Source organism: Doryrhamphus excisus, chromosome 19, assembly GCF_030265055.1.
Source record: "Doryrhamphus excisus isolate RoL2022-K1 chromosome 19, RoL_Dexc_1.0, whole genome shotgun sequence".
Classification (NCBI taxonomy): Eukaryota; Metazoa; Chordata; class Actinopteri; order Syngnathiformes; family Syngnathidae; genus Doryrhamphus; species Doryrhamphus excisus.
Window position 1 is genome coordinate 4,821,842 of NC_080484.1, and position 12,919 is coordinate 4,834,760.

The 12,919-nt window shown below is 41.9% G+C and overlaps 1 protein-coding gene across 5 annotated transcripts; it reads right to left on the minus strand.

The window, feature by feature from the left end:
- Positions 1 to 35: 35 nt before the first annotated feature.
- trappc13 (trafficking protein particle complex subunit 13) lies at positions 36 to 12,469 on the minus strand. 5 transcript variants are annotated; one of them, XM_058057312.1, is made up of 14 exons: positions 12,317 to 12,469; positions 11,868 to 11,936; positions 9,643 to 9,742; positions 9,473 to 9,557; positions 9,263 to 9,390; positions 6,427 to 6,499; positions 6,214 to 6,258; positions 5,973 to 5,990; positions 2,516 to 2,649; positions 2,241 to 2,439; positions 728 to 828; positions 497 to 644; positions 354 to 422; positions 78 to 287 (listed from the first exon to the last, which is right to left on the minus strand). In XM_058057312.1, the coding sequence occupies exons 1-14, from the start codon at positions 12,360 to 12,362 to the stop codon at positions 246 to 248; spliced, it is 1,257 nt and encodes a 418-aa protein (XP_057913295.1). In that variant the 5' UTR covers positions 12,363 to 12,469; the 3' UTR covers positions 78 to 245. The 5 variants fall into 5 exon arrangements, with proteins under 5 accessions (XP_057913297.1, XP_057913295.1, XP_057913299.1 ...); XM_058057317.1 differs by having other exon boundaries at positions 184 to 287; positions 373 to 422; XM_058057314.1 differs by lacking the exon at positions 5,973 to 5,990 and having other exon boundaries at positions 36 to 287.
- Positions 12,470 to 12,919: the final 450 nt, after the last annotated feature.

Below are 12,919 nucleotides of genomic sequence, written 5' to 3' on the forward strand. Positions count from 1 at the left end.
CTGATCTTCAGGAAACGACTGCACACACACACACACACGCGCGGAGGCTGCTTCGGTCAGGTACTCCATCTGATGACAGACACAGCAATGTGCAGTCAAATAGCCAAAAAGTGAGTTTCACATAAAATGTCAGTGGTCTTCATAGCATGATTGAAACAATTCAAGAGATTTTATTAACATTTATTCACATGTACATCATTATTCACATTCATTTGAAAGTTAAAACACAGCCAGCGTCGTCCTCTTTAAGTGTTGCATTGTGAGGTCCACAGTTGGTCCGTTAGCGTCTAAAATAAAAAAGTGATAAAAAGGAGCTAAGACAGGTTGCCATTGTGCGGACACACCACACACACTTGAGCCACGTCGTCGTACTCGTATGTCCGCTTTAGAAACGAGTCTGTCAATCTCAGGCCGGAGACGATCTGCAATGAAACATGAACGCCGTGTGACGGACGGGTTCAGGTGCAAAGTGAGGTCAAAGTGCGTGGTAGGGTACCTGCAGACCCTGCATGGACGACAGCAGTGTAAGTGGGAGGGAGAGCGAGGCGGCGGGGCTGAGCTTCCCCAAGGCTCGGCCCGACACGCCGCACCAGTGTATGGAGGACGTGTTGCACATGTCCAGAACCAGGTCCATGGTCCTTTCACTGCAACGCACACACAAGTGGAGGCGGTGAGGGGACGCTGCGGAGCGGGAAAGACGGCGGCAGAGCCGGAGGCGTTCCCTGACCTGCAGTTTGTGATTTTACAGCTGATGTCGAACGGTTCTTCAAGGTTCACCGTGTCAGGAATGGTCTCCATGGACAGCCGGATGTCTCCGTAGCCTGGAGCCTGGGAGACGTGTCCAAGAAGACAATATGACGTATTTGGACAACACTGAAGATGACCAGCGACACAACTCACAAGACTTGGAAGTCAACAACATAGACAATGCCAAATTAACAATATTAAGGAACTAATAAATTATTCATTTTCTACCCTAACCCTGTCTTCAGGGCGAGAGGCGGGGTACACCCTGGACTGGTGGCCAGCCAATCACAGGGCACATATAGACAAAACAACCATTCACACTCACATTCATACCTATGGACAATTTGGAGTCGCTAATTAACCTAGCATGTTTTTGGAGAAAACCCACCCATGCGCGGGGAGAACTTGCAAACTCCACACAGAGATGGCCAATGGTGGAATTGAGCTCAGGTCTCCTAGCTGTGAGGCCTGCGTGCTAATCGCTCGTCCGCCATGCAGCTTTTAAGACATGTTGGATTGTGCAAATGTAAAATATGTGATGTTCCTTATTTCCTTATGAAAGATGTAGTTATACCTTTATAGAAGAGTTGATGACGCAACTACACACTAATGGATTTCGCTGCAGAGCAATTTTAAGCCACAAAAACGGCCACAAGGTGGCAGAAGTGCATTTGGTGAGAGATGGACGGCGATCATGTGGATGGAAAAATCAGACGACAGGAGGCAATGAGCATGGAGGAGTGTAGCAAGCAGAAGGTTATTTAAAGCATTTTCATTTTGTTTATAGATAAATTGTTATTTTGATATTTTTTGATATAGTCGTTTAAATATTTGAGCTGTCGCAAAAGCAAAAAAATATTTGTGTGAAAGTGAAAGTTATGCTTGAAATTTGTCTTTTCACAAAAAGTGGATTTTTCCTGAAACTTACCTATGTTCTACTGCTCATTACTAAAGACCACGGCCATAAGGTGGCAAAAGTGCATTTAATGAGAGCTGGGCAGAGATCATGTGGATGGAAAATGAGGCAATGAGAGAGCATGGAGGAGTGTAGCGAGCAGAAGGTTATTTTAACGTAGACGCAAGCACACATAGTTCCAGTGAAACCTGGAAATAGTTCATGGTGTTAAGTATTATTTGTTATTTATTATTTGTTATTTATTATTATTTTTTTATATTTTATTGTTCTAAAAATTTTTATAAATTTTTTTATTTAAATTGTTATTTTTATATTTTTTGATATAGTCGTTTAGATATTTGAGCTGTCGCAAAAGCAATAAAATATTTGTGTCTAAGTGAAAGTTATGCTTGTAATGTGTCTTTGCACAAAAAGCGGATTTTCTCCCTTTTTTAGTGGGGAACTGATATTTTGTTTATTTATGTTCTGCTGCTCATTACTAAAGAACGGAGAAAGGTTGAAACAACATTTTTTGTAATGTAAGACGGTAGTCTATCCAGCCACAGAACCAGATTAAACATATCGGAAACAAAAGTACCATTCGCTGCAGCTGGCTGGTCTGCAGCCGCCCTCTCTCCCCCAAGTTGGTCTTCCACACGATGTCCAGCTTCCCGATCACCGTGACGCCCTTGATGACGCCGGCTTTCTCTGCGTACTCGGGCTTGGGCTTCAGGCAGTAGAGGTACTGCCGCGTGTCCATGGGCTGCAGGTAGGACATCTTCCCGAACGTTGACACTCTGGAAGGACGAGAGGAGTCAAGTCAACCTTTCACATCCGCCACATCCGACGTTCGCGGGACGAAGGCCACGTTACCCTCGGTCTTTGTGCGTGACCGTGTTGAGCTCGCTCACGTTGTACATCATGGAAGGCTCCAGAGACACCTTCTCCATGAACATGGGCGACGTGGTGATGTTCTGGATCTGAGCCTCCAGGAAGACCTCGTCTGTCTGCGGTGACAACAGGTCACCTCAGAGGGGCAGGGGGTCAAAGTGCTAGCAGGTGTGGGGGGGTTAGGCTCGGAGCAACAAGCACTCGTTTAACCTTCACAGGCCCAAAGCTGATGCAATGACGGCAAAAAAATTAAAGGATGTGGGGGCCACTTTTTGATTTTTTAACCAAACTATGGCAATATGGTAGACATTTTTTATATTTAAAAAAAGCCTGCATGTCAGTGTATGACAAAGTGTATTATTAATATACTACTAATAATAATAATCACATGTTTTTCTTACATTACAGCTTGTTGTGCTTTTGCTTTTTTTTTACTTTACCGTAAATTCCAGTGTTTAAGCCACACCCACTACACCCAAAAGGACCAGGCTCTTTATTTGACAGGAGCTAATCACAAGCTATGAGGTCAGGAGTTTATTACTCAAAGCAGCCGTCTGACTTACAGTATCATCTTTCAAAGAACACTAAACTCAACACACAGTAGCTTAACATTGAAAAGCTCTACCTAATAAATATACAAACATGTGCCAATACGAGTTGAAAAAAAACATTTGAAGTTGTCCCATAATGCATTTTGTCTGAGCAAAGATTTAATTGGAAGATGAGCATCATATAAAAGAGATGGATGGCTGGAGTTGCAATGTCGCCTCTTTACACCAGAGGGAACCAGAGGAGCCCAGAGAGCTGGGCAAAGAATGAATGCGTTCAATGAATAACGCAATGCATTATTTTCCATTTTAAACTCATATTGGCACATGTATGTATATTTCTTTGTGTTAAGTTGTTGTGTGATTATTTGGTTGACACCGTGAGTCAGACTGTTATGTTGTTGTATACTGTGTATTGTTGTGAGTGCGCTGCTAGCTCGTGATTGGCTCCTGCCAAAGAAAGAGCTACCGTTTCCTCACTGACTCGTAAGCGGAAAATAATTTAAACAATTAGTAGTAGTTCTGATGTAAACGTGATGTCACCAGATTAGAATCTCGCCATAGATTAGCCGCATCTCTGTGTAAGTGGCAGTCAAAGTTGAAGAAAAAATTGGGGGTTACACACTGAAAAACTACACTAAAAAAACATTTCTACTTTCTTCATGTACCATTTTTCTTGATATGATGATATTCGAGATATGATGTTTATATTTAGACTTTCTTATTGAAAAATTATAACTTTTACCCAGCTTAATTTTCCTAATATTTCAAAATAATTTTTTTGTTTCCCGTAAGATTATGACTTTTTAAAAAAATTACATATTTCCGTCTTTAATATTTCAACCATATGCAATTTTTTTGCTCTTGGTATCATAATTTATAATAAATTTATATTAAAACTTATATATAAATAATATTTTGTCTCTATTCCCATAAAATTGTTCCATTTGTGCTGGGTTTTCTCGGTTAATGGTATTTTCAGAACGGGCACAATGAGGCAAAAAAAAACCCCCAAAAAACAGAGCCACGGGCCATAAATAGCAACCGGGGCCACACTTTGGACACCCTTGGTTTAGGATACAGTGGTACCTCAGTTAACACCCGCCTCGGTTAGTGTGTCCAAAATTTTTGCATTTCGCCCACTTGGTTACCGTCCAATATGGTGCGCGGCTTGTTAACACCGCCATCTTGGATAACGCAGCCAGGACGAAATCTTGAAAATGCATGTCATCGTGCAATGCATTGTGGGCCGCAGACGCCATTTTTAGGGCAAAGAGTGTTTTTTTAATGTCAGAGTTGCTGCTGTCAGAGAGACAAACACAAAAAAGCAAAACGATGGATCGTACTGAGACAAGGAAATGTTACAGCTTACAGAGAATAGCATGGACATTTCAGAGGTAGGTAAACAAGACACGGCCACACTGTGTCCCACCTCTGTGTGGTGCTGCTGTTTTTGACAAAAATAATCAATATATTCATTTATAATTATTTTTATATTATTTTCTGCATGCAAATCTATAATTATTGTCTATAAAATGCGTTGTGTTATATTTTTGGATTCATTGGATTTACAATATTTTCTATAGGAAAACTTGCCTTGGTTAGAGTCTGTTTTGGTTTGAATTGGACCTTCTGGAATGGATTAATGATGCTAACCCAGGCACCACTGTATGTGCATTATTACAAATCAGTTCATCTTCCAGATTGGTTCGCGCGCAGACCTCACAGCTAGGAGACCAGAGTTCAATCCCACCCTCGGCCATCTCTGTGTAGAGTTTGCATGTTCTCCCCGTGCATGCGTGGGTTTTCTCCGGGTAACATTCCAAAAAACATTGTCCATAGGTATGAATGTGAATGTGAATGGTTGTTGTATATATGTGCCCTGTGATTGCCCAATCCAGGGTGTACCCCGCCTCTCGCCCCAAGACAGCTGGGTGACCCTCGTGAGGAAAAGTGGTAGAAAACGAATGAATAATAATAATAAGTTAAGTGCTCTGAGATTGCAGCATTATGTCTATGTACTGTTTATAGGACAAAGGTGGGCCGCAGACATTTTTTAGATTTTCGAGTGGGCCCTGAGTCGGTAAAGTTTGGGAACCCCTGCATTAGACGCCTGATAACACATCTGTTCATCAATAGAGTAAAATATGAGATGTGCAATGATGTGTACATTCAGGAAACATCATCAGTGTGTTTTTCTAATTTGTAAATTATGCACATTAGATGACGACGCCATCTACCACCAACCCCAAACCAATGCCACAGATAGATTACAGTCCCGTGGGAACCACTAACATGGTGCGGGGTAGCATTTATTAGAGTGGAGGCTACTATAGGTAGTACTCAAATCAATCAGCAGTATAATCAACGAAAAGGGAACGGGACGTTAAAACTGAACAAGTTTGGGCGTGCGAGGGTTAACATGAGTGTGTTGACGAAGAACATCAAGCAGCCAGCAGCAGGTGAACACAAATCAGGTGTCCTACTTGGTTCTGGTGCTCTTTTGGGCTCTTTGTGGTCGATGCTGAGTGGGAGCAGCAGAGATGAGTTCATGCCGCCATTCAAAGCCTCCAGAGAGACCACCGTGCAAAACCAGCCCAGCCAGGCCCCCAGCCCTCCACCCCCGCCCCCTTGATTGTTTGGAATCTTTGTCTCACCAGACTCACTCGGTTCTTAACCACGTGATTTGAAATTTTCTTGTCAATTTACACACACACAAGCAGGCCAGTGCAGGAGGAAGTGGCGAGAAGGCGTGTTGACAGGAAGGATCAAACAACAACAATGGAAGGTTAATGTGTTGAATGATTTAAAAGGCATTAGTAGCATTGCTAATGCTTCCAACGTTGTTGTTTGCGAAGAGAAGAAGCGATGAGAACATAAGAGAGCATTACCACAGAACTCAGGTCACTCTAATGGAGAAAATAAAAGACAAAATGAGCACATGCCAAAGATGATGACCATGAATGAATACTGCTGCATTCTAAAAGCTCTATTGAAGGTATGCACCCAGAAGAACCTTGCATCTCCACTTTGGGGACTTTTGGGGAGGTGCAGGGTTCCCCGGGTGACCCTTCTTAAGCCACCTACTACAATAAAAAAACCAAAAGAAAACATGACGACGCGTTAACCTACCTCTGCGTTGTAGAACTTTGTCTTCACATCCAGCGGCTTCAGGACCTGGTTGAGGATAGAATGCAAGCTGAACGTCTCCATCGCTCACCAGCAGCAGAACAAACTATGACAACCCTGTTCAATGTCCACGTCGACAGTGGGGGTGGAGGGGGGGCAGTCCGCTGCGACATGCCACACATGGCCTCTAATTAGAACACTAAGCTCCGCCCTCACCTGGAATTTGAAGAACTTGCGAAAGTAGAGCTTCTCTCCGAACTGTGTTGTGTAGCTGACGGCGCAAACCAGGCTGCAGGGAGACAAATGCAAAAACTTATGGTCAGTACAGAGTTACTGCAGTGCATCCGCAGGGTGTTCTCATACTAAAAAGTTCTGGTTATTAATATTCTTTACTTTCATAGCGGAAAAGAGAATGTTACCTTTTAGCAACACATGCTAATGTTATGCTAGAGTACAGTAATCCCTGCTTTATCGCCGTTAATTGGTTTATAAATGGAATATTTTCATCGTTAGGGCAAAGAAAAACTTCGAGATATGTTTTTTTAACATTATCAGAGCCCTCCAGACATGAAATAACACCCCCATAGGCGCCTTTACACTTCTATTACCCAATATAGTAGACATAATCAGAGAAAAGAAGGCATATAAGATTGACTCACACGTTAGCATTGAAAGAGTTCCTTGCTGTTCCTTTTTTGGATTCCTGTGCTTTTGTCTCATCACTGTAACATTACTGACACCTAGTGACGCCTTTGAATGTGTCTTGAACACCTTTAACACACTTTAACACACTGCTTGACGTTGATAAATGCTTCATTTCGGCAGAATTAGGGCTGTCAAATTAATCAATTGGCTGCATCGAGTGGTTAGCACACAAATCTCACAGCTAGGAGACCCAAGTTCAATCCCACCCTCGGTGGTTTGCATGTTCTCCCCGTGCATGCGTGGGTTTTCTCCGGATACTCTGGTTTCCTCCCACATTCCAAAAACATGCTAGGTTAATTGGAGACTCCAAATTGTTCATCGGTATGAATGTGAGTGTGAATGGTTGTTTGTCTATATGTGCCCTGTGATTGGCTGGCCACCAGTACAGGGTGTACCCCGCCTCTCGCCCGAAGACAGCTGGGATAGGCTCCAGCACCCCCGTGACCCTCGTGAGGATAAGCAGTAGAAAATGAATGAATGAAATTAATCAATCGTGATCAATCATTTGCAAATATGTCTGAAATACACATCTGAAAATCTATTTACTAATTTCTTTAGACATAGCGGAACATTGAATCTCACTTTAACCGTGTTATTATGAGAAATGAGGGCTTGTGTCATTTATGTTTCATTTACGTTTTGAGTGTATCTTCTGGGAAAACTTCAATACACCAAACTGTACTTCCTTCCGCGTTCAGAGTTACAAAGCGAGTGTTTATTTACACCACACACACGCACAATTAAGACATTGCTGTGATGTCTGGAGTGTCCGTGAATGCATCTCAGGGTCATCTAGTGACAGTGAGGAAGCGTCGTTCCGATGTTGAAGGGGTAATGGTAATGGTTTAATTTCATTTCAACATGCATCAGATTACAATTGAGTGCATCCCATAATCAGTTCACAGTTCCACATGTCCAAAAGGAGTAGGAAGAAGCAAAGCTTATTAAATCCTACCCCTCCATCTGGTACTTTTACAATCAGTAACTGTTACATTTGTTCACTTCTTGCTTTCCTAATATAATTTAGGTTATAATTTAATTTTTATTTATTTTTTGTCACGTACCGAAGTACGAGGTGATATGAGCATCCAATGACATAATGGGTACCATAGTAAGTGTCAATATAGTGAGCACATCATGACTGGTTCAAGACTCTTCATCTTTGTATTTAGCAAACATCAACTGCTTGTATTGTTTCTTGAATTGGCTCATCGTTGTGCATTGTTTGAGGTCCTTACTCAATCCATTCCATAGTTTGATTCCACATACTGAAATGCTATGGCTTTTTAACGTAGTCCTAGCATAGAAGTGTTTCGAATTTAGTTCTTCCCTGAGATCATATTTCTCCTCTCTTGTAGAGAAGTATTGGATGACATTTTTCGGTAATTGTTTATTTTTAGCCTTATGAGAGATGTGTTGGAACTGCTGTGCTGCTGTTGATGTGTTCAGGTCAGAATAAAGTTAAGTAAAAGAGGGTCAGACTCCGCGTGACTTTGTGGGGACACTACACCGTGCTTCCATCTGCTGTCCTAATACGAGAGGCGTGGCTGGCCATGATGCTTGTGCGTTAGTTATGCTACAAAAATGTTGCATAATTAATCAAATAAATTAGTTGCCGCCAGTCCTAAAAACAAAAAATACATAACATTTTCTTAAATATGCATATTTTTGGACAAATAATATGCCTTAGGCCAGGGGTCAGCAACCCGCGGCTCCAGAGCCGCATGTGGCTCTCCAGCCTCTTTGTTGCGGCTCCCTTTGCAATGCTTGAATATTTTTTAGCACCCGTGTGGTGAAAATGCACGTCTTTGTTATGAGTTTACAAAAATCCAACTTTGTGTGAGACCATGAATGCATCCTGACTGAGTTCTGACTGGTGACTGAATGAGTAGACAGGATGCTATCCAGTTCTCTCTGACAGGTTAACATGAAGGGAAATGAGTAACACTTTGAGTTATTTGAGTTATTAATTATTATTAATGAGTTATTTGACGATTCTAAAAAATAAATTAGAGCTCATTTAAAAACAAAAGTTTATCTCCAGTACTAGCAAGAGTACTCCAACTCGTCTTTTTTTTCCCCTCCAATGTTGTTTTAAACATACAACGTTTTGCGGCTCCAGGCTATTTTTCTTTAGTGGGCAAGTGGGTGAAATGGCTCTTTTCATAGTAAAGGTTGCCGACCCCTGCCTTAGGCAAACAAGAAATTTATATTTATATTTTGCTAGGGTAAACCGTGCTGGAGTAAAGCTGCAAAATTTGAAGCGTCAAGTGGCGAGGGATTACTGCACACCTGTCAATGATGATGATAACCACAGACTATCAACAAAGGAGGAGAAATGACGCACATGTGTGTTCCGATCTCTTTGACCTCGTGGTGAATGACGTCATCAATGCAGCACTCAGGTTTGAGTTCAGCCACGGCTGAGTTGGACGCAGACAGATTGAGTCTTTGTGAGCTGGTCTGGAGGTCCGCCTGAGGAGGATCACAAGGGAGGTTTGGGGGGTTTGGGGAGATGAGGGTGGTGTTCTGGGTGTCAAGATGGCGGTGGCCGTACCTTGACCAGAATGTCCTTCACCACCTGACTGCTGTCGTTGTGCACACTGATGTAGCTGGAGAAGGTCTCGCCCAGGAAAATGTTCCTGAAAGAGAGAGGAAATAAAGTCTGACTCTGAATTAGCACTCGAAAGCAGCACGCCCTCGTGCTAATTGACAACAAAGACTCACCCAAAGTTCTGAGGTAGCGTTAGCATCTCGCCCAGCATCAACGTCTCGGCACCTTTGATGGTAGACGGGTCATCCCGCATGAGCTGACCGAACAAGTCACCTGCCGACAATAAAAAATATAGTATTGTTACAAACATAAAAAAACAGTGTTTCCTCCAACACATTCATTTCTTTGTGGCGGCCCACCACAATTACAGACCACCACAGAGTCTCTCCCAGACTCACAAATACATTACCGTAGGACAGTCTGTGTTACAGGCTGACCGAACCACAAAATAAACAGTACAACACGCAACAGGTAAGTGTGCATGCAAAATCCTAATGTTAACTGTGCCCAACAGAGTGCCCGCAAGACATGCTGGGTACTCAACTCCCCTCAATTCTACAAAATAGTGAGCTATTAGCTGTACAATGACATGTACATTAGCTTTAAAGGAGGCCTATTTCGACCCTTTGTATTGAGTTGTGGACTCCTATGGAGAAGCTACACACAATAACCAGCACAAAGAGCTTTCTAGATCTTCCAGAATTTGGGAGTGATCACACTCCCAAATTACTTCCTGACTAATGCGGACATTCATTCATTCATTTTGTGCCGCTTATCCTCACAAGGGTCACAGGCATGTTGGAGCCTATCCCAGCTGTCTTCGGGCGAGAGGCGGGGTACACCCTGGACTGGTCACCAGCCAATCACAGGGCACATATAGACAAACAACCATTCACACTCACATTCATACCTATGGACAATTTGGAGTCGCCAATTAACCTAGCATGTTTTTGGAATGTGGGAGGAAACTGGAGTACCTGGAGAAAACCCACACATGCAAACTCCACACAGAGATGCCCCAGGGGTGGGATCAAACTCGGGTCTCCAAGCTGTTTGGCCTGCACGCTAACCACCCCACCACCGTGCAGCCCCAATGTGAACAACACTTTCTAATTTAATGAGTATATCGGTATATATAGGTGTTGATGATACATGACAGGGCTCTACATTAAAAACAAAAATGACTTGCCCATGGGGAATCCTTAAGGTGAGAACTACTTGCCCGAACTTGCCCCATGTAAAATGAAAAGACTGCCATAATGATATCATATATCAATATATGCTGATAATTCATCAGATAATAGTACTGATGCATTGTATTTGGAGGAATGTCTGAAAATTTGTGGAGATGTATGTTAACATGGCAAGCCATGCTACCTTACACATGGTAGTCGTAGTAAGCAGTGATATTTATAAGTTGTGCACCACAATGAAACATTTGACACATTTGTGTACTAGTAAAGTGTTTTTAATCCAGAAAAAATGCTCAATGGTCAAACAATAATTTGTGAAGCAAAGGTGAGAAAAATCCACAGAGAAATGAAACCGCTAGGTTTTGTAGCTTGTGCAAAATCAGCACTTGGTATTGGATCTAATGGGTGGTGTTTCATTGTGACCACTTCAAATTGTCACAGCAATGTGATTCACTCACCTGTGCCATCCTTTGATTTGCTGCCGCTAATAAAATACTTGTTTAGGAGGCACTGGTTCATCACTTTTTGCTGTTTTCCTTCACAAGTTGTTGAAGAATTAGACCATGTTGGCAGGGACGCCATGATAGATGTTTTCCTAGTAAAACGATCGCTGATTGGTTGATCGCCAACAAGAACGGGTGTGGGTAAAACGCGGATTGTGGATTACGGACCGCGGTCTAAATAAACGATTCTGATTGGTCCATTTCAAGATTTGCAAGGATTGCTTTGCAAATTACCACCGGAATTATGCAGTCCGTGTTTTACCAACACCCAACAAGAACCGCTTTAAAAAAAACTCTTGGCAGTACGGCATGCTAAAGTGCACTTGCCCGACGGGAATATCACTGATTGGATTTACTTGCCCGAATTTTGTTTTAACTTGCCCCGGGCCATCGGTACAACGTTATTGTCGAGCCCTGCATGAATAAAGTATTTGGAGAGTTCATTAAAAAGTGTTTAGGACATAATTTTCTGTTATGAAGTATTATGTTTTCTGTGATGAAATATGTTATTAATATTTCGCACATTTTTTATGACACACACCATAGAGCTCTTTTTTAACTGTCCACACACTGGCACTTAGTTCTGTGTCCTGGCCAATGATGCACCCCATACCCCGTGATACCCAACACCACAGATACATTGCAGTCCTGTGGGAAACACTAAAAAAAATAATCCTTTATACAAATAAAAGATTGTATCACCTGGCAGGTCTCGATCTTCGCACGTCACTGGTAGGTTTGTGAAGAGAGTGGGTTTGGTTAGTCGCATTACTGCAAAACAAAATGTCACTTTATTAGTGCACTGTATAACTCAAGTCATCGTCTCCAGGTGGGGGCTATACTGTATCTACAATGATCACGATTTTACTAGCACTTCATAGTAACACAACTGCTGTGTTCTAAACAGCACCAACCGGACATAATTAAGAGTCTAAACAATTCCTCAAGATAAACACACTACTAACTCACATGTTGTCATTTAACCACATCTGTCTGTAAAATATTATTATATTCAGCTCTCCTACTAAAATATGTGCTTGTAACGATTAGCAGCATTAGCAGCTAGCAACAGGAAGTAAAAACAGCCAGCTCCTGTGACACTTATAAGTAACAATTCTCTAAAAACATGTTGTTGCTGGTTGTTGGAATACCTTTTAATGCGAGCAGATGTTCCTGCTTGGTCTGACTGACATCCATTTTGACACAAATAGCTTTTATTCGCGGTCGTTAGCTACTCAGGTAGCTAACTGTTGTGACAGCAGTCGGACCTGACCGGAAGTACATGTCTTCCTCGTGGTTTAGTGTTGGCTTGGATGCTGCTGCACCCGACAGGAAGGTGGAGGTACTACAACAATAAAACTAACTTGGTGGGAGTAAAATAAATATTTGATGGAGATTAAATAAAAATGTAGACTTTTTTTTTAGAGAAGGCATAATATGCTAGTTGTTCCTAAGTCATGTCAAATAAAGTGGTTATCTCATACTCACTTAACTCACTTTAGTTTATGGATTGTTGTATATTGTTGATATGTTTACAGTCGATGTTTCATGGTGGATTATTTGTCTTTTCTGTGTAGGTATTTGGTATATTGATTTTTTTATCTTTCTGCTGCTGTAACATTTAAATTTGCCCCTTGTGGGATAAACAAAGTACAATCTGATTCATTTAATCATAAAAGAAACTCTTAATCATATGACCGCATTGAAACAGCATATATTTGATGTGGAATAATAATCATTTTAACAATGTTCTT

What these genes read in the sequence shown, in the direction of transcription:
- trappc13 (XM_058057312.1), bottom strand. Translation starts at nt 12,362, where the DNA reads ATGGATGTCAGTCAGACCAAGCAGGAACATCTGCTCGCATTAAAAG. An exon ending in ACATCTGCTCGCATTAAAAG is followed by an intron (nt 11,937 to 12,316) that starts GTATTCCAACAA and finishes TTTGTTTTGCAG; the next exon opens with TAATGCGACTAACCAAACCC. An exon ending in CGTCCATGCAGGGTCTGCAG is followed by an intron (nt 423 to 496) that starts GTACCCTACCAC and finishes GTTTCATTGCAG; the next exon opens with ATCGTCTCCGGCCTGAGATT.